Genomic DNA, 18809 nt, shown 5'->3' with positions numbered 1-18809 from the left:
ATGTCGCTGTGTTGCAGATGATGTTTATGATTCCGGATCCGTGTCCAGATGTGAGATTAGCAAATCCGGATCTGGATCCGCATCCTCAGAATCATCATCCAATGGCGATATGACAACTTGCTTGGAAGGCGAGATGACTGTCGCAGTCGATGCATCGCTCACCGGTTGTGACATACGCTTGCTACGCCTCCTTAAACCCTTTCCAAACGGCGATGACGGCAGCTCAGATAACTCTGTCTGCTGCAATGTCTGAAGCGTTTGACCCAAGACATCCTGCGCCTGCCTGAACGCCTCCAATTCGGCTCCAATACAGGTAATGAGCAGGTTCCAGCCCTTCTGGATGGATACTTCGTGCTGTTCTTCCAGGTAGGATGCCACCTCGTCCATAGCGTTTTGGATCGATCGGGACGTTTTCGACACGCTTTCCATATTGGCACCAGGTTTTGTGGACGCAGCGATCGCTTGGAGAGACTCTCGGAGTGACCTCTCGAACTCGTTGACTCTCTCAACGACCTGTCGCCATATCTGGGCACCGTCCTTTAATGCATCTTCTTCGCGTTCAGCAGCCTTAACCCGTCTCTCTGAGCCTTCCAACCGCCATTCCCAATAGTCCTTCGCCATCTCCAACGTCCGTCGTTCCGGCTTGATATTCCAGATCGCTCCCTGTCCATCAGCATTATCTACATCCTCGCGAGTCCGCCATCCCATGCGTCCATTGCCACCCTTGGCACCATCTCCGAGGTTCTCCGGAGCTCTACCCACAAAGTCCCGGACTTCCGCCTCGACGTTCTGCTCTTCTCGCCGGAACTTCGCCTGCTGTGCCTCCAAGCGATTCAACAATTTTTGATGCTCATCATCCAGTCTGTCCCGTTGGGACTTCAGCTGATTCAACCGCGTCTGCAGCTCCTCAATCTCTTGATCTACACGATCCACCTCCTCCCCGAGCTCTTGGGCGCGTCGGCCATCCGGCGAGAATTGGAGTTCGGACGCGGCGCGTGCGATGCGTGATTTCTGGCGGTCCCAGGTGTCAATCCGGTGGAGGTTGGCCGTGTGGGAGGATAGTTGCGGTGTTAGGAGCTCATGCTCGCGAGACTTCAGGCGTGAGAGCCGTAGCATGGTTTTGTAGATATTGTGTCTCGTCGAGTGGAGGGATTTTGGCTTCCCTGATACATGCGGTGGCAGGCGATGACCGCGGCCTGCTGGAGACCTAGATGAAGGCGTGCTCCACGCTGTTCCGGTCAAGCTGCTGTTGTCGGCATCGTCGAGGTAGTCAGGGAAGTCTCCCAGCTCGGGATCTAGCTCGGGATCGGTAGCTCCTTGAGGGCCATTTACCGCCAGGAGAGCTTCGGACTGCGCGTCGACTAAATGCTGGAGCCTCTCCTGCAACTCCGTGGCCTTTCGTTCGAGAGCCAGAAGCTCGGTGGGAGTTTCCCGTGCATGCTGGAGTCGAAGCGTGGAGGCATGGATCGATTCCGCGGCCTGTCCTCGATTAGTTCGAGGGCTGTCTGTCCTACGATACGGTGACAGCGAGGACGACGCACGAGGGGCTGATTGATGAGGAGAGAGCGTCCGCTGACCTGGAGGAGGAGAGGTTGGTGGAGAGTGATACAGTGGGAGTTCATGGGTTGCGCGATGGACTCCTGAAGGAGGGAGCCAGGAGCGGAATGCAGACATCGGATTACAGCAGGGAAAGGAATTGCGGCTTCATAGTCGGAGTGATGGAAAGAAAGACGCTTTAACCTCGAGATAACGCTAATATATCCCCGTATAGCGATGTAATCCGAGGATGATGCTGCCTTGTGAACAATGAACGTGACCAGCTCGTACAACTGGTAGGCTGAGAGGAGAGGCCACATGACTCGCGCATTTATCATTGTACAACGCCAAGACTGTTTACACCTGACTCAGTTCCACCTCCAATGCCCTCGACGCGTCCCATGTCGCGGTTGTGGAGATGCACTGTATCTGTAGTGTTGCATTCTGTCAAAAACTCAATCATTCTTGACATGCACTGATGCAAGTCGGCATGCGCATGAACGGAAATGGCGCCAAATGGTAATAAATGACCTGGAACCCTGGATTTCACCAATGCTAATCGCAATATCAGACCGACAAGAGCGACGACTCCTCCGCCAGCGAGGCGCAGGCACACGCGAAATCAAGAATGCGGACTTCGGATTCTCCTTTGGTCCATCGATTCCGCCGAGAGAGGCTCCAACACCTGCGCCATTGAATCCAAAGCCGTCGTCAAGGAAGACTCCCCGAAATCGAGGGAGTGGGGTGTCAAAGAAGACGCCAGCTTCTACAAAAACAAGGAGTGCCAGAAAGACTCCCGCAACTTCAACGAAATCGACATCTACGAAGAACGCGGGATGGTCGGCACAAGCAGAAGGCGATAGTGAGGTCTCCGGTGGTTTTGCTCCCGTCCAGGAGGAGCCTGAAGTAGTTGTGTCGGCTTCAGAAGGCAATAGGGCACTTAGCGATCACAACGACACGGATCCTCTTGTCGCAGAAGAGCGCGAGCAACGAACCCCGAATGTTCGTACGCAGCAGAAGATACCTGTTCAACACACACCGGAGCAGACACTAGGTCAAAATGGCCAAGTTCAACAAGAGGACGAGGGGCCCAAAACACTTGGTAATAAGCGAACATTACGATCCGCAAAGGCCAAATCGACCGGAAAGAAATACCACGTGGTTCCTTCCAAACCGCTCCCGGCGGCATCAAACGGACGACTTAGTATGAGTAGTCTGAACTTAGGGAAGACCAGAGCGTCCATGGGAGGGAGTATTGTTCCCTCGGCCAATATTGGCACCCCGCTCAAGACGAAATCGTTCTTGAAGGGCAAAGAGAATGTTACCGAATCCGAACACGCTCCGCCTAGCGTCGAAAGAGGCCGGAGACGGACAAGACTGCCTCTGGAGGACTTGGAGGAAGCGATCCTCAACTCCCCGAAATCAACAGAGCCGATTGCTGCTCTGGGATCGGCATCGCCGCATAGGCAGCCCGACAAACATCATGAATCGACGGTCGACGACGCCTCTATCGAACGTCACATTGATAAAATGTTGGGGACTCCAGTCCACAACCAACGTATGGAGCGGGAAGGCCTCGCTGCTGAGATTACCCGAAATCCCATCACTACATCCCCGCTGTTCGTTACTCCTAAACCAAGGACACCTAGTCTTCACCCATCCTCTCGAATCACAGCTGAAATGGAGCCCGATCGACCCGAAGCCACCATAATCGATGACGCCAGTACTGGTGACGAACTTGATGAGGATGTTCTAACACGCCGACGGAACCCTCCACAAAGGCAGCTCCTGCATGCCGCGTTGGAAGATTCCATTGCCCCCTCTCCAGCCATGTCTGCCATGACTACATTCACCGACCCATCCTACGAACCGGAGACGCACTACATCCCACGAAAGCGTCGATCAGATGAATTGCCGGCAGAACTCGCCCTAACCAAACGGCAGCGGATCACCATCCAGGTGGAACTTCAACCTCCCTCTCGAGAACCGTCACCAGATCCCGTGGCGATACCGTCAGGGACTTCCATCCCCATCACTACGCACCGCCTCGCCAACCCCCCTCCCAGCCATCCAACCAGCACCGCAGTCACCGCTCCAGAGGTCCTTGCACAAGTCACCTCCGAGCTAACCCATCGGCTCCTTGCAACGCACCTTGCCATCCAACAGCCACCAACTGGGCCCGCAGCCCATGCTCGCAAGTCCAACATTCTCCGTGCCTTTGACTCAACCCTACAAACCACTCTCTTCGAGCTTGCCGAAACGGCATATGCTTCCGACGTACTCGAGTCGCGGCTGCGGCGTGCGAGAGCGGACCTTGCGTTGCGAAGGGAAGAGCTGATGACCGTGCGGCGGGAGAGAGACAATGCGGCCCTGCGAATGGACGAAGTGCGGGCGCGGTTTTCGCGTGCGGAGAAGGAGACAGTGCGGAGACGCGACCTGGTGCGGCGGTGGGAGCGGGTGGGTTTTGCGTTGGATCAGGTGCAGGATGGAGTTAAGGAGACGGGGCAGGACGAGTCGCACATGAACGAGAGGCTCTCGCTGCAGCTGCAGGATGTGGCTATGAGGGTGTGTGGGAAAGAGGATGATGGGTTGCTCGGCAAATTGAAGGAGTTCAATGGGCTGTTGGAGAGAGCAGCCGAAGTTATAGAAGGGACAGCGGTGACATAGGATGATGGTATGACTTGGGGAGCCTCTCGGATGGCCTGCTATTAGTTGAACGATTAAGTTAATGAGTTAACGATGTATTTGTCTTAATATTTTCAACTGTACTGAGACTGTTCGATCCTCATCTACACTACTCTTGCTTGAAAAACATCCTAACCGATTGTCCATGACAAGGAGTTGATGCCGTGTGCTTTGGGTTCCATAGTGTGAGGAGCTCCAGTCTCCACCCCCTGCCATTTGATCAACAATCATCAACCTCATCCCTGTAAAAGCCATTCGATGTGCTGGTAATGACCTGAATCACACCTCTATTCACCCTCTATTCACCCTCTATTCACCCTCTACCCTCTATCCTTTCTCTCCTCCTACCGACTCTATACCGATACTGCCTCCCATGCAGAATCAAGCCCTTCCCGAAAGCCTCCAAGCAGGCGGCGGCGTGCCCCCCGCGCCGCAGTCTCGTCCACCACCCTCCCACGCCCACAGCATGCCGCTCGCGCTGGACCAGATCCGACCGCGTGCCAACAGCGAGAATCATGACATCAGCATGGGGAGTACCTACCGCGAGAACGTGACTCCTGGGAACTGTAGCTATGTCGCGCCCTGGCCGATATTCGCGTTCGATTGGTGCAAGTGGACGGTGCATGGTGGAAGCACCCCTGGTGGAGGAGCCGGTGGGCTGGGAAGCGCGGGAAAGATGGCAATTGGGAGTTACTTGGAAGATCCGCATAATTTCGTGAGTGTCATCATGTCTGGAAGGGATCGTGGCCCGACATACTCACGATGCGTCGTTTGGAGTCTGCCCGCTTTTCACCTATCTACTTTGAGGGACAGCAATATGCTGACCAAGTGCATTGTAGATCCAAATCCTTGACACTCAGATTAACCAGCAAGACATGAATACATCGGGAGGGGTACCTTATGGCGTTGAATATGTCAAAGTCGCTGAGGCGACGTGCTCATACCCCGTCACCCGCATACTGTGGGAACCGCCTTCGGCATCGAAACAGTCGGATCTCCTCGCAACAGCAGGCGACCATCTACGGTTATGGTCACTACCGAATTCCTCCCAAGCAAGCTCCCAGACCCTCTCGAACAGCATTAATCGAACGTCCACCGCCAACCAGCGCGGTCCGCCCACGGCGAAGCTAACCCCGCTCGCTCTCCTCTCGAACTCCAAAACACCGGAACACACGGCTCCCTTAACCAGCCTTGACTGGAACCAGGTCTCCCCGAAGCTCATCATCACCAGCAGTATCGATACCACATGCACCATCTGGGACATACCGACGCTTACCGCCAAGACCCAACTCATCGCTCACGACAAGGAGGTCTTTGACGTCCGTTTCTGCGCTGGCAGCGTCGATGTCTTCGTCTCCTGCGGTGCAGACGGCAGCGTCCGCATGTTTGACCTCCGCAGCCTCGAGCATTCTACCATCATCTACGAACCGGCCGAGAAACCCGACCCATCAAAAGGTAGCTCCACCCCCTCCCTAACCTCCTCCATCCCCACTAACACCCCACAGACACCCCTCCCACCCCCTCCCGAAACTCCCCAACCAAAACGCCCGCCACCACCTCATCCAGCGCCACCTCCCACACCCTCACCACCCCCCCACCCCTCCTCCGCCTCGCCTCTTCCCCGCACGACGCCCACCTCCTCGCCACCTTCGCCGCCGACTCCCCCATCGTCCGCATCCTCGACGTCCGCCAACCCGGCCAAGCCCTCCTCGAGCTCCGCGGCCACTCCGCCGCCGTCAACGCCGTCGAATGGGCCCCCAGCCGCCGCGGCGTCCTCGTCACCGGCGCCGACGATTGCCAGGTGCTCGGTTGGGATCTGCTCGGCGGGAGCGGCGCTGCGTTGGATGGGCCGGTCGGCGCGGGCACGGGCGGCGCAGGCACGGGCGGCGCAGGCACGGGCGGCGCGAGGGAGAATGGGGCGGGAGGGAACGGGCCGGGTGCGCAGACGGTGGCGCAGGGACCGGCGCAGGGGCAGGCACAGGGAGGGAACGTCGCGGCGAAGGGGCCGATGAGTGCGTGGAAGTGTGATTATGAGGTGTCGAATTTGAGTTGGGCGCCGCATAGTTCGTTGACGGGGCATGGGGGGGAGTGGGTGGGTGTGGTTGGTGGACGAGGGGTGTGGGGAGTCAAGCTGTGATCGCATCGGACTGTGGGAATACTGTCGTGTGTCTGCGGTTGGCGTACTTGGGCGTGATTTACCATGTCTTTCAGCGAGAGTTGGCGTTCCGTGTTGGTTCTGCGCGGCACGTCGGAGATGGTGTGCGATACGGCTATAAGCAGGCGCGGATCTTGTAGTTCATGACTTATGGGCGATGATCACAATGGCATGGACGGTACCGTATGAGTTTGGCAAATGCATGGTATATGGAATCACTCTAGATCAGGCTCTCATTTCTTACAATATATGCTTGTTCGACGGTCTCCATCACTTCTACTAGGCAATTAAAGTAGATGAAAAATACATTTTCGTTACTGTGCCGTATAGCTAATGTCTATCTATGGTTACTGCAGAATAGGATAATACACTGCTTGGTTGGTTCCTCAACCCCACCGTAATCCATCGCATCGCTGCTATAGACAGCGTCCGAGTAAACATTGCTCATGTAGCCGTTGCAATCATCCAGGGTCTTTACTTCCTCAACTTCAACATCACATACGGGACTTCCACGTCCTCCTCCGTACTATCTTCGGCAGTGATCTCGAAGATGACGTTCTTCTGGTGCTCGGGGATGGGCTTCCTGCTGATGGTTTCCACAAGCGCACTCAACCTAGAACTCGTTAGCATAAGAAGTGGGAGTTATCAGAGAGAAGACTTACTTCAAAGGCAGGCGGTCCTTCAGCTTACTTGGTGGATAGAAGCTTGCATAAAGCAAACTAACCCCCGAGCTGATCATCGTGATATCCAACCCTTTCGCCTTGAAGTCATCGACGAACTGCTGCAGCGTCACATCCTCGGTCTCGAACCGATCCCACAGCTTATCAATCACGACGTCCTCGCCATTACTCCCCTTGTACGTGCCTTTCGGGCTCGCGATCGGCTCGCTAAAGCCAAAGAAGGGCAGCGCGATGTTGATGAACCCGTTCTTGTACTGCTCGAGGTCGGTCTTTCCATCGATGATCTTGTACAGCTCGAGGTTGACGAGGCCGGTCACCAGCGCGGTCGTGGTGGCTATGGCGGGGATGATCTTCCCGGCGAGGAACTTGGTCTTGTGGCGGTTGGCTTCCGCGATCTTGTAGTTTTCGGCACGCAGGTTGGAGGCCGCGGTGATGAAGTCGATGTGGTGGTTGGTATCATCGTCTTTTTCAAATTCGACGGGTTCCAGTTGGACGCCGGCCAGGGACTTGGGAGGAGGCAGGCTGGCGATTATATCGGAGAGTTCGTTGCCGCTGGCTCGGGATGCATCGGAGTTGGGGTCCGGTTCGTTGTCCGACGCTTGGATCTTGACGCCTGGATCAGGCTTGAAGTCCGGAACAATTTGGTCGGCAAGGACTTTCAGGTAGTGTTCCTTCGTAACACCCTTCGGGTTGATCTTGTAGTTGAACGCATGGAGGTTGGCTCCCGCTTCAATGAAGGTGAAGTGCGTTGGATTGTTGGGATCGAACTTCAATGGGTCAGGAGCTCGCTTCGGCCCGGACCAGAACGGTTGGCCGCTCGATGTCTGGGAGTCTTTGGGGAAGTTGTAGAGCAGCTGCTGAATCGCATTGTTGTACTGCTTCTCGAACTGGATCCGTGCCCAAGTGATGCAGTCGTCGAACGTCAGTGGCTTCTCGGTGACCAAAAATTCCTTCAAGGTCTCCAAGGTTTGCTTCTCGTTGCCTGACTGCTTGAGTTGGGATTCCACGTAGTTAGGCTTCGTCAAGTACAGATTGACGATTTCAGCGGGTCCAACAAAGTACGTATGGAAGAGATCCTTGGCCCATGCGATCGTGTGCTCAATTCTGTTGGGGAAACTTCGCAGTGTGCACATCGGGAACGATTGCTCAGGAGGATCCTGGGAGCTTGAATAAGACTCGGTGAGTCTGGGGAGAACGACCTGGCTGTTGCCCTTTGTGCCCAATGTGCCGCTGTCGAGCAGGGGTTTGTGGAAGAACACGCATCTCCTGTCCACATATGTACGGGCTTCAACGTTGTCCAAAGCATTCGTCACACCATCCAATGATTCCCAGAAGTTTTCGTTGAAGATATGCTCGCTATCCGGTCCAACGCGATCCTTCATTCGGGTTATTTTGCCTTTGAGGTCGGGGTTCATCTTCTGCACAGTTTCAGCCGCGCAGTCGGCCTTCAGTTTCCCAACATCTTTGGGACGGAAGAGGAACTGTCGGTTGAGGTTGCTCCGTTCGATTTGATCCATGTCCGTCACCGTGATGTGACCGTTCGGTCCAGATCCAAGACCCATCATAGCCCAATTCTTCAGCATCTCGCAACCGATGGCCCCAGCACCGACCAGGAATTGTTTCATATTGCTGATCTTCTCTTGAAATTCTGCGCCGAAGACCGCGATTTGGCCATCGTAACGAGTTCCTTGAGGCTTGCATAGCTCTTCGGACCGCTTAAACGACGTAGGCAATGACTCCAATGAATCCAAGTACATCCACTGGACGATAGGGTGGAACTTGCCGGACACCGCTTCAAGGGCCTGCTGGGCAGCAAGGCCGCCGAAAACAGCTGCCACCGGACTTACTTCACCACGTGCCTGATAGCTGAGCTCTCGAATGATCTTCTCGTCCAGTTCCACAGGCTCCTTTGCCTTCTTAGCCAGATCGTTGGCAATGTTGATGACAGCGTTCGCATCTTCGTCGTTGTGTGCGCGAGGCATTTTGCCATCGTTGTTTGCAGCGAATGCATGGAGGGCTTGGAAACCTACATGTAGCTGCGCCGGACGATCGAACTTCGCAAAATCGGAGATGAGGAATTCTGGATCAGCCAAGGACTCGGTAATGGGTTTGAAGTCAATGATTTTAGGCATCTTAACCTGGGTGTATAGTCCACCACGTTTGTATTGGCCAAGCCCCGATACATCGCCAATACTGAAAGTGTATGGTCCACTGACGGAGATTTTGCGGGGAGCAGCGTTGTTCAACCCCTCCATGCCTTCGATCTCGGTGAAAGTCACGTAATCGCCATCGGTGAGCCCGTGTCGCGTTTCATCGAGGGCAGACACAAGACCATCGTCGTCAATGCCGGCAACAATGCCAGTCAACGGCTCCTCTCCGGTAGGATCCACGCAAGAGAAGTTCTTTCCGAAATCAGTAAAGATGTTGCCAAACAACCCAAAAGTATCTGCGATGACGACGAAGATCCCATTCTGGTGGCAGAACTCGGAGATCTTGATTTGATCTGCCAGCGGCGTGTTGGTGAGAACGACAACTTGATATCGCTTGAGCTCCTCGAGGTTCGATGTCAGATCTTTGACCGGATGCTCCTGGACAGGCGTGTAGGGGTTCAGCTCGGACACACGAGGGACCGTCACGTCCGCTCGAGGCTTGCCGACATCTTCGGGATAAAGGAAGAATTGTGCGGAGAGGTCGGAGATTTCGGCGGGGCGGGGATCGTATAAGGTGAGAGACTTGACACCGGCCAAAGCGATGTTCTTCGCGATTTCGACACCAAGACCCTTCAAGCCGACGATCAGGACGTTCGAAGAGCTCATACGTTTCATAGCCTCATGACCAAGGACGTAGAGCTGCCGGCTGTACAGGCCCTCATCGATCTCGCCACTCGAATTCTTGATCTGCTCGGCAGCCGCCGCAGGGCTGTCGACCTGCATTTCCTTGGAATAGTATTAGTAGGTGTCTCAAAGAGCCGTAGCGATAGATGAGCGAGTAAAGGACTGGGGCGGGAGCACTCGGAGCTTTGAAGCTCAGGCTTGAGGCTTGGAGGGGGATCAAGAGCATATATAGCATCACTAAGTGAATAGCCAACAGGTAGACTTACAGTCATAGCTTTTTTGTTAGGGCTATGACAGCCGTCACCGGAAAACCTTCTTTTCCCCAGCTTGACGACTTTCACGACAGTTGAGGGCTCGGAACTCTCGGGGGAAGAGATGGTGACGATGGGAAGGCGCTGATAAGCCTTAGTCAACAACTGAGGGGCTGTGACGATGGGGTGAGAGGTATTCAGTGAGGTATTCGATGAGGGATTCGGTGATGCAGCTGTAGAGAAGACAGTTACAACAGAGTATGTAGAAGGAGTGGGGAGAGAATATAAGTGAAATTGGAACTCCTTGTTGTCATCTGGATGACACTTGATGGCAAGTCTGTTGCCTTCGCTAGGTTTCCATCACATCAATGAACCATCCCGATCTCCGCTCCGCCCGGATTAGCCAGTGTGGCGGTGTGAGGTGTGGTATTGGTCCGCGTATAGGAGGGCGGAGAGGTCAGGCGTTTTGCCTGAGCGGGTTTCTTGGCATGTTTCACCTCTACCATGAGTTCCACCACGTCAAATCATCAAAGGATTCATTGATAGCTTCATGTCTTCAACATCTGCAATAACTCTTAAATCCTAATATCCTATTTTCTTTCACGCGCACTAACCTCCAGCCTTTTGGGCACCCTGTAGAATCGTCAGGATCCATGGATAATACCTCTTCCAGGCTACAAACTTCAAACTTGTGTACTACTACAGGTACCTTAACCCAACACCTACCGGTACAAGTCAATCATTCAACATCTGGGGAGCGCATTTGCCAAAGTCAAACACAGTGTGGCTCTTTTGTTTTAATTCCGGTGCAAAATTTCCATGTGTCTGAAAAGCCCTGTTCGTTTTGATACATGCTCAAGCCAAATTCGTCTTGTATCTTTTCATTGCTGGTTCTCAACCTTTCCTATTACCAGTATGCGGCCTTTATCTACTGCTTCCATTCTATACTATCTTAATCGAGCATGCTATGTATGCTGCTGTGGTCAACATGAGGGCTTGCTTTTCTCTTAAAGGGCCTTTTGCCACTGGGTATCCTTAGCACATTCGAACCAGAAAATTTGGAGATAGCTCAAGAGGTTGTACGCTTGTTATCTGATCATAATATAGCAGTAAGAGTGGTGCAGAGGATGATGCCAGGGTGGAGACCTAGCACACGGAAGTGGACATCTGGCATGGAGGGTTCAGATAGTGGGGAGCCAAATTGCTGGTGAAGAAATATATTGGTTATCACTTTTATTTCGAAGGTTTCACCACCCCCCTTTAGGCTGTGGCCGAGGGACCTTTCTCATTTTCGGTACCAGCCTCATACCCTCTATCGCGAGGAACGGTCATCGTGCTCAGTTCCTCAGCTAGTGCTCACTGTATAAATACCGAATCAGCCCTCGAATGCGTCACCAAGAATCTCTTTGGGAAAAATCTATCCCAATTACGATTTCTTCCAATCCGACGATTTTTAGGACTCATTGGCGGGACGCAAGTGTGATTCGGGCAGCAAAGGATCCCAGACTCCAAGCCGCCTAACAATCACAACCAAAGGCCCCGCCGCCCCGGACTTCAGCTGACTCCGAAACAGGCCGCATCTGCCGTCTCGATGTTTTATCCTGCAGCTCCTCGATCCAAACTTGGAAGCAGCAATAGAAAGGATCCAAAGAGGTAAGAAAAAGGAAGACAGGCAGAATTAAAAAACTGGAAGGAGAAACAAGGATGCAGCTGAGAAATAACGGTGCCCAGATCAAGGACTCCAATTGCCTCGATGACGAATGCTGAATTCTTCATTTTTGTTTGACGACTTTCCTTCCCATGTGAAAGGAGGCAAACGAGTTGGGCCTGGCTATTTGCGAATCTAGTCTGCTGCTCGTTAGCGATACTAAACTGACGGGAGCCTACATAGGCAGTACTAATGGTCAGCTGGACCTTCCCTGATTTACACAAAGTCAAGTCCGGCCAAAAAATCGATTCATTTGGTTGGCTTGATATGACAGCCTATCGCTGGGATAGGTCGGTTATGTCATTGTAATACATCGGTGTCCTCGGGCTTTGTGTACGGTCTGTCACGTCCTTTCGACGCAGTCTTGCTGGTTGACCGCGCTTCGAATATGCAGTCTTGCAAATGAAGTCACACTCGCTGCTGCTGAACCATCGATATGCAGGGTGACTGAGCTCTGGACGACGGTAGAGAAGCCTTGCAACGTGTCTAAGGCTGTTGGGCCAAGCTCCATCCAGACGACGAATCTTTAGACGGCACTTAGGCATATGAGCGACCCTCAAGATCCCAACACCGTTTCGATACTATGGCAATATAATTGGTGTGCGAACACGCTCAGTTGATTGTCGTCGTCTGATATGTCGAAGTGGTCAGGAAAGCCCTGGTGCCCCATCTATGCAACCCAGGCCCGGTCCGACCAGACTCGGAATCTGAGTGGCTATGTTCGGCGTCGAAGGCTTTTGTTGATCCGGAACCGTTGCTTGATTGTGCCGCTGTCCCCCACTCCGTTACAGCTGTCTGCAAGCTCCCTTCCTCAACATCCGTCTCAGACTCTCAGTCAAATAAATACGACTATTGTGTACAGCGCAGCGACGATCATGGTAGCACGAACGATGATCTACGCACTGAAGCAGATTGTACGGATGATCGCGCACATCGATCTGCGTCGAAGGTGGCCGTTGAGAATATTACGATTGGTTAAGCAAACATATAAACCTAGCATCCGGGAGCGTTGTCTGCACTCCGGTTACACAGTGGACTATTTCTTACATGCAGCATTTCGAACCAGGATTTCTTCCAGTGCAAGGGGTCAGGCACTTCACCCTGGGGAGTGATTAACACTTCAAGCGGGATATCCGGATATCCGCTGGGCGGCGGGAGAAGCAGAGTGTTCCTCTAGTTCGCCCCATGCATGCTCACTGACGATGCAGTTGTTAGGTCGATCAGGGCATTCCTCTCATTCCTCGGCCTACCCTTTCCTTCAGCGATTATCAACCTAAGCGCTTGTTACAATCTTTCCGCTTCTACCCTTGTCCGAGTCAACGAGGAGCGTTCCCAGATCAAACGTCAGCGACAGACGTCATTTCCCGCCACTGATGTTGTTATCTCAGGTGGCGTCTAATAGTCTTATCTCCACGCTCCAACGGTTCTTACAGAACGGAAGTCTAATGCACATCTTCAAGGCGTCACTTCATAGACATTTGGCTATCCAATGGATTGCATCCACATGTACAGAGCGCGCATATGTCATCTACGCCATCACGCCCGTTTCTTCCACAGAACTTCGGGTAGATGCATTCGCTTCCTTGAATATCCCGAATTCCTAATTGGATGCATCGCAGAAGGATCTGAAATGCCCTGTTTAGGCCAAAAAAGATGTTGCGGCCGCTCGACTACATGCGCGAGCAACCGCCCAACCGCGCGCGTCGTCCGAGACGCGAGGGTTTGTCGATCTTTACTTTTTCATCCCGATTCTACCTGTCGACTCGTCGGACTATTCAAATGAAAGAAACGACCGATGTGCGGCCGAGAAAAGGATGCCCGCGGAGAGGCCACCATTGTCCTCATGTCGCATTGTCGTCATTGGCCGAATTTACGAAAACAGTTACACAACATATCACTACTCAACGCACCTCGCAGTGGTCCATTTTTCGTCACAATCGGGGGGAGGGCTGCATTGCATCCGGTGCCAGACGTCTAGGGCTCGCTCTATCCAAATGGAGCAAAAGTTTGATCTAGTTGGCCTCCATGATAGCTGTTCATGGAGACGCAAGAACGGAAATGATGGCATCCCCTGCCACATCGGACCGATTCACCGCGTGAACATCTTCATTGGTGTTTTAAGACGCGAGAATACGCCGAGAGCTCAATCACTCGACGAGCACTGCAACAATGCCGGCTATTCACGCTTGTGTATAACCTGATATACGAGCCTGTGATGAATAGGCCAAGAAGTCCAAGTATGGTAGGTTTGAGTGGAGGAGGTGGCGGTCCCTCTGGAGGAGAGAACGGCATTAACAGCTCGAGGGAATATATTTACACTCCGGTGGCCCTGAGATACGTCCAAGATGATATGTCATTTCGGTGGACCCGAGCAGACTTCCCATCAGCGACGGCTCGAGTTCTTGTTGATATTGATATCCACTTTGAGTAAGTATAAATCCACATTCATTGTCACATGTACAACCTCTTTCTATCCCTTCAGTCATATTTTTCAAGCAAAATTTTGTTCCTTGTTGGAATAACTTTCTCTCCCTTTATTTGCCCCTTTTATGATTCGAGATGCTTGACTCACATTGTTGGATTATATCATCGACATCCCAAAGGAAGAGCAATGAGTGGTTTGGTAGATACTGCAAAACTCTATTGTTCTTGTCACTCGTTTGCAGTCCTTGACTTTCGTTTATTCCCAGAATTATCTTACTCACTAAGCATAGCTATCGCCAGCATAATGCTCGCCTCACTCGCCCTTCGTTCCGCTGTGGCAGGATGCCGCAATTACCAATGCAAGAATTTTGCCAAATGCTACCAGGCCATCACCAAGTTCACCAGGCCGTTTGCAACTATGCAGGACAAGCAGGCGACTATGCCTCCAGGCTACAAAGCCAAAGCTGGAGCCTTCCAAACTTTCGAGATCCCGCAGCAGGTCACTGGCTCCCGTGGCGACATTATTCTCGGCAAAGCCATGATCAACGCATGGCGCCGTGATGGGATCCTTCAAGTATCCATGGACGAATCCCAGCGCAGCGTCGCAGACAAGGCATTTGCGACGTCCCAGCGCTACTTCGACATACCATACGACCGCAAGGCGAGCTGTGTCAATGACCAGAGCTTCTCGGGATATATCGCCTCGGGTGAAGAACTCACTGACAACATCGCCGACTACTCGGAAATCTTTACCGTCACCAAGGATCTTCCTCAGTCCGACCCGCGCGTGAAGGCGAAGTGGCCATGCCATGGCCCTTGTCCATGGCCAGATACTAGGATGAAGAGCTCTATCAAGACATACATGAACCATCTTGGCGACTCCGGTGACAAGATCCTCCAGCTCATCGCCTGTGGCCTTGAGCTGCCCGATATCAATGAACTCACCAAGTATACCCGAGATGGATGGCACCACCTTCGGGTACTGCGCTTCCCCGCCCGCGACAAGACCAACGGCAAGGGGAAGGATGGCCGTGGCATCGGCTCCCACACCGACTATGGCCTTCTGGTTATCGCTTCGCAAGACAGTGTGGGAGGACTTTTCATCCGCCCACCGTACAAGGACGAGAAGTACGCCAACTGGGAGAAGAGCGTCGCCGGCGCGTATGAGAATGATCACCGCTGGGTATATGTACCGCCGGTCCCTAACGTCTTCACTGTTTTCCCAGGTAAGCCCAGTCGCCTCGTTATTTTTTTTAACTAGCAACAACTAACAATCGTTTTAGGCGACATGATGCAATACATCACCAACTCCTACCTCCCATCCACTCCGCATAAGGTCGGGCTCAACAATGACCAGCGTTTCGCCTTCGCCTACTTCCATGAGCCCAACTTTCAGGCTACCTTGGAGGCGCTGCCCGGGTTTGAGAGCGATGAGAACTCCAGGGGCATCCACTACGGCACTCATTTCACCAACATGTCTATGAGGAACTACCCGCAGCGTATCACCGCCAAGCGTATCCGCGCAGAGAACCGCATGGCAGTCCTTCATACCCCCGAGCTGAAGACCCTAGGTGCGGCGCCGAAGCCAGCGCCTAAAGAGGAGCAGGGAGCGGAGGGCGGCATGCAAAGGATTGTCGATGCGGTCAAGAATAAGGCAGAGGAGGTGTTCTTCAGTAACCAAGTTGCTGTTTAAACGCCCATACGACGTGTGTGGCTAATCTTGTTCATAGAGACGTAGCGGAGTCTGGCAGGGATCCATTTCAGGGGTCCACGGCTGGGCGTGCGAGCCTCTTCTTGGATTTGCTGGGCAATCTACATTCGTTTACATAGGGAGGTACCGTACGCAACAGTACTGGATGTTGCTTTATCTGGTTTGAGAGCAAGCGGGTTGTACGAGAATTGGTTTGAGAGGTACGATTATTTGGCACGGTTACCACTGGACCACATTGTGAGAACGATGGGGCAAATTGAGATATCCTAGTTCTTCACTATGCCTTTTCTATAGCATCCTGGCGTCATTGCAATATAATATTTGATAAATTTGTACGTCCAATAATTCGTCGCGATCATGCTAGATTGTGCTCTGGCATCTATGGTGTCCAGCAAAACAGACCAGTTCCTGAAACTCCAATTCCCGTCCCCCTGTCTCCCATGTTCACCAATCTGCAATTGGCTTCAGCTTCAGATGCATGCCATTCTGCGGCTTCGTCGTGATAACGCCCCCAGGGATCACATTCTCGCTTTGGTTCGCTAACGTCCATTCAAACGCCCCAACAAGCGCTGCAGTCAAGGCCCGCAGCTCCGCCTTCGCGAAGTTCTGCCCAATGCAGCTCCGCGGCCCATGCAAGAACGTCAACTGGGCATAATTGCTCTTCGCACCGCCCGTATTGTTCGGGCGCCCCTCCTTCTCCGCGCCGGCGTCGAAATCGATCCATCGCTCGGGTACGAACTCGCTGGCGTTCTTACCCCAGAGATGAGGAGAGCGGTTGACGGCCCAGGGGCAGAGGACGAGCTCGGTGTCTTTGGGGACCGGCAGGTCCATGACCGTGGTGTCGCGCACGGCGGCGCGGACAGTAATGGGGACGGTTGGGTACAGGCGGAGGGTTTCGTTGCACACACCGTTGAGCAAGGGCATGGACTCGAGGATTTGAGCCAGGTTCGGCTCGTTGGAGGGGTCAGCTGGGAGATAGGCGCGCACTTCTTCGCGGAGCCTGGTTTGGATGTGGGGGTACTTGGCAAGGAGAAATGCAGTCCAAGTGAAAGTGGAGGAGGTGGTTTCGTGGCTGTCAACATAATCAGCATAATGAAGATGGTTAGAGCCTGGCAGAGGCTTACCCAGCGGCGAGGAAGGTCAGAAGTTGGTCAACGAGCTGCTTGTCCGAGAAATTGTCGGATTTGATGAGAATGGATAAGATATCGAAGTGTTCCTCTCCCCCCATTTTGATGGCTTCACGCTTGTCGCGGACCAGCTGCAGGCAGATGTTGGTGAGATTAGTGGTTGTCACCTTCACCCGCTCGTTCAACCCCCACGGGAGCATCTCAATGAACCATTGTGGTAGAATGATCTGGCAGGCGAAGAACGCAACCTTCTCGGCCGTGGGCTCGAGAATCTCCTCGTAGTTCTGGATCAGGGGGTCATCGGAGTTCTTCAGCGCATTGAAATCGCGCCCAAGGCCGGCAACACCAATAATGTCCATGGTAACATTGTTCGCCCAGTGGTTGAGCTCCAGCTCACCCGTGGAAGCCGATTTGCCATGCTCGAGTTCCGCCTTGAGAGCTTGAGTCAGAGCAACAGATTTGCCCCATATCATGGGGTACAACTCCTTGATATTTCGGAAGCTAAAGACAGGCATGATGTGCTTGCGCTGGAATCGGTGCTCATCGCCTTCCACGATGATCAATCCATCGCCCAAGATGCGACGGAGAAAGTTCCGGACCTTGGTTGGCTTTTGGAACTCGTAGGACTTGGTCACCAGGACTTCTCCAATCGTCCTTGGGTTCGTCAGGAGGAGAATGTTCCTGTGAAAGAGGCCACGGAAGAGGATGAGGCCATCGTTCGGGACGTTGGTGACCCAGTTCAAGAAGTCTTGCCCTGGGGGTCGCTTGAACATGGCCGCCCCTAGCCCTATAATCGGAATTCCATTCTAATAGTGTCAATTTCGAGAACTAGCCATGGATTTATACGTGTTCAACTTACACCAGGCGACGGAAGATGGCGCAAGGGGCTGATATAGAATGGATATATGAATATCAAGTAAACCAGTAGAATCCCACTATTCACAGCCAAGACTCGTGACAATGTCCATACTAGCGGGTTTGCAGGGAGATATTGAGGGAGAAACGTAATAATAGCAAGAGACTCGATTAGGGATGACCCAATTAACAATGGAAGCTTTCCAGACGCCATTATGGCGGCGATGGTGGTAACTGGTGGTCAAGGGGAATCTTCTTTTAGCTTAGCCTCTTAACAACGGGCTCAGACAGCGAGACGAAATGGACACAGAGGGCCACCAGTATAAATCTCGATTATATCATGGTCACCCAACGGGACTTGAGGCTTTTGAAATAACTAAACTCGAACGGAGGAGGTTGAGTGCCAACTCTCCGTGCTCCATGTGAAAGGCATGGCGAGCGGGCGGGCATCGCATATGAAACCTCGGCGATACCAGGAATCTCCATCTAGTATCATACAGGCCTACGTAGTATGCTGATGCTTTCACTGTTTTCCGAGCAATACGAATATACAATGTGATAGGATTCGAGTAAATAGCAAGGGTATCCCCAGAGTTGAGACTTGTTTCGTCATTCGTCTTGATAACTGGAGACGAAGAATAAGCCACATGTTTCCCCGCAAGATCAGAGGCTGGAGTACTCTGCCCGCGATCGCTTGGTGATAGATGGTGGTACTGGTAGTCGACAGCTGATACTGGAGGCCCCTGTGGGGGATCTGAATTCCGATGTTCGGATTCACTAGGACTTAGCTCGTGACACCTTGGTACTATTATTACATATCGAGATTATTATCGAAGGTTTGGT

At 53.0% G+C, this 18809-nt stretch overlaps 6 protein-coding genes across 6 annotated transcripts; 3 read left to right on the top strand and 3 right to left on the bottom strand.

The window, feature by feature from the left end:
- Positions 1 to 24: 24 nt before the first annotated feature.
- P152DRAFT_426520 (uncharacterized protein) lies at positions 25 to 1812 on the bottom strand (the record flags this gene model as incomplete). Its single annotated transcript, XM_033677271.1, has 3 exons — positions 1578 to 1812; positions 723 to 1484; positions 25 to 659 (listed from the first exon to the last, which is right to left on the bottom strand). Exons 1-3 carry the CDS (start codon positions 1672 to 1674, stop codon positions 25 to 27), a joined length of 1494 nt encoding a protein of 497 aa, XP_033538659.1. The 5' UTR covers positions 1675 to 1812.
- A 230-nt stretch (positions 1813 to 2042) lies between these two features.
- Positions 2043 to 4203, top strand: P152DRAFT_469521 (uncharacterized protein; the record flags this gene model as incomplete). The annotated part of the gene is made up of 2 exons (XM_033680906.1): positions 2043 to 2055; positions 2108 to 4203. The coding sequence occupies 2 exons, from the start codon at positions 2043 to 2045 to the stop codon at positions 4201 to 4203; spliced, it is 2109 nt and encodes a 702-aa protein (XP_033538658.1).
- Positions 4204 to 4236: 33 nt separating this feature from the next.
- On the top strand, positions 4237 to 6358 carry P152DRAFT_486392 (WD40 repeat-like protein; the record flags this gene model as incomplete). The annotated part of the gene is made up of 4 exons (XM_033682084.1): positions 4237 to 4936; positions 5061 to 5676; positions 5727 to 6073; positions 6197 to 6358. Exons 1-4 carry the CDS (start codon positions 4595 to 4597, stop codon positions 6356 to 6358), a joined length of 1467 nt encoding a protein of 488 aa, XP_033538657.1. The 5' UTR covers positions 4237 to 4594.
- Positions 6359 to 6850: 492 nt separating this feature from the next.
- P152DRAFT_426517 (ubiquitin-activating enzyme E1 1) lies at positions 6851 to 10268 on the bottom strand (the record flags this gene model as incomplete). Its single annotated transcript, XM_033677270.1, has 2 exons — positions 7039 to 10268; positions 6851 to 6989 (listed from the first exon to the last, which is right to left on the bottom strand). The coding sequence occupies exons 1-2, from the start codon at positions 9987 to 9989 to the stop codon at positions 6851 to 6853; spliced, it is 3090 nt and encodes a 1029-aa protein (XP_033538656.1). The 5' UTR covers positions 9990 to 10268.
- A 3762-nt stretch (positions 10269 to 14030) lies between these two features.
- P152DRAFT_6182 (Clavaminate synthase-like protein) lies at positions 14031 to 16245 on the top strand. The gene is made up of 3 exons (XM_033683117.1): positions 14031 to 14276; positions 14564 to 15499; positions 15557 to 16245. Exons 1-3 carry the CDS (start codon positions 14195 to 14197, stop codon positions 15964 to 15966), a joined length of 1428 nt encoding a protein of 475 aa, XP_033538655.1. The 5' UTR covers positions 14031 to 14194; the 3' UTR covers positions 15967 to 16245.
- Positions 16246 to 16315: 70 nt separating this feature from the next.
- On the bottom strand, positions 16316 to 18548 carry P152DRAFT_453635 (cytochrome P450). The gene is made up of 3 exons (XM_033678416.1): positions 17971 to 18548; positions 17109 to 17917; positions 16316 to 17056 (listed from the first exon to the last, which is right to left on the bottom strand). Exons 1-3 carry the CDS (start codon positions 18178 to 18180, stop codon positions 16429 to 16431), a joined length of 1647 nt encoding a protein of 548 aa, XP_033538654.1. The 5' UTR covers positions 18181 to 18548; the 3' UTR covers positions 16316 to 16428.
- Positions 18549 to 18809: the final 261 nt, after the last annotated feature.

Source organism: Eremomyces bilateralis (assembly GCF_010015585.1).
Source record: "Eremomyces bilateralis CBS 781.70 unplaced genomic scaffold P152scaffold_1, whole genome shotgun sequence".
Taxonomy (NCBI): Eukaryota; Fungi; Ascomycota; class Dothideomycetes; order Eremomycetales; family Eremomycetaceae; genus Eremomyces; species Eremomyces bilateralis.
This window is presented reverse-complemented; position numbering and strand designations above follow the sequence as displayed.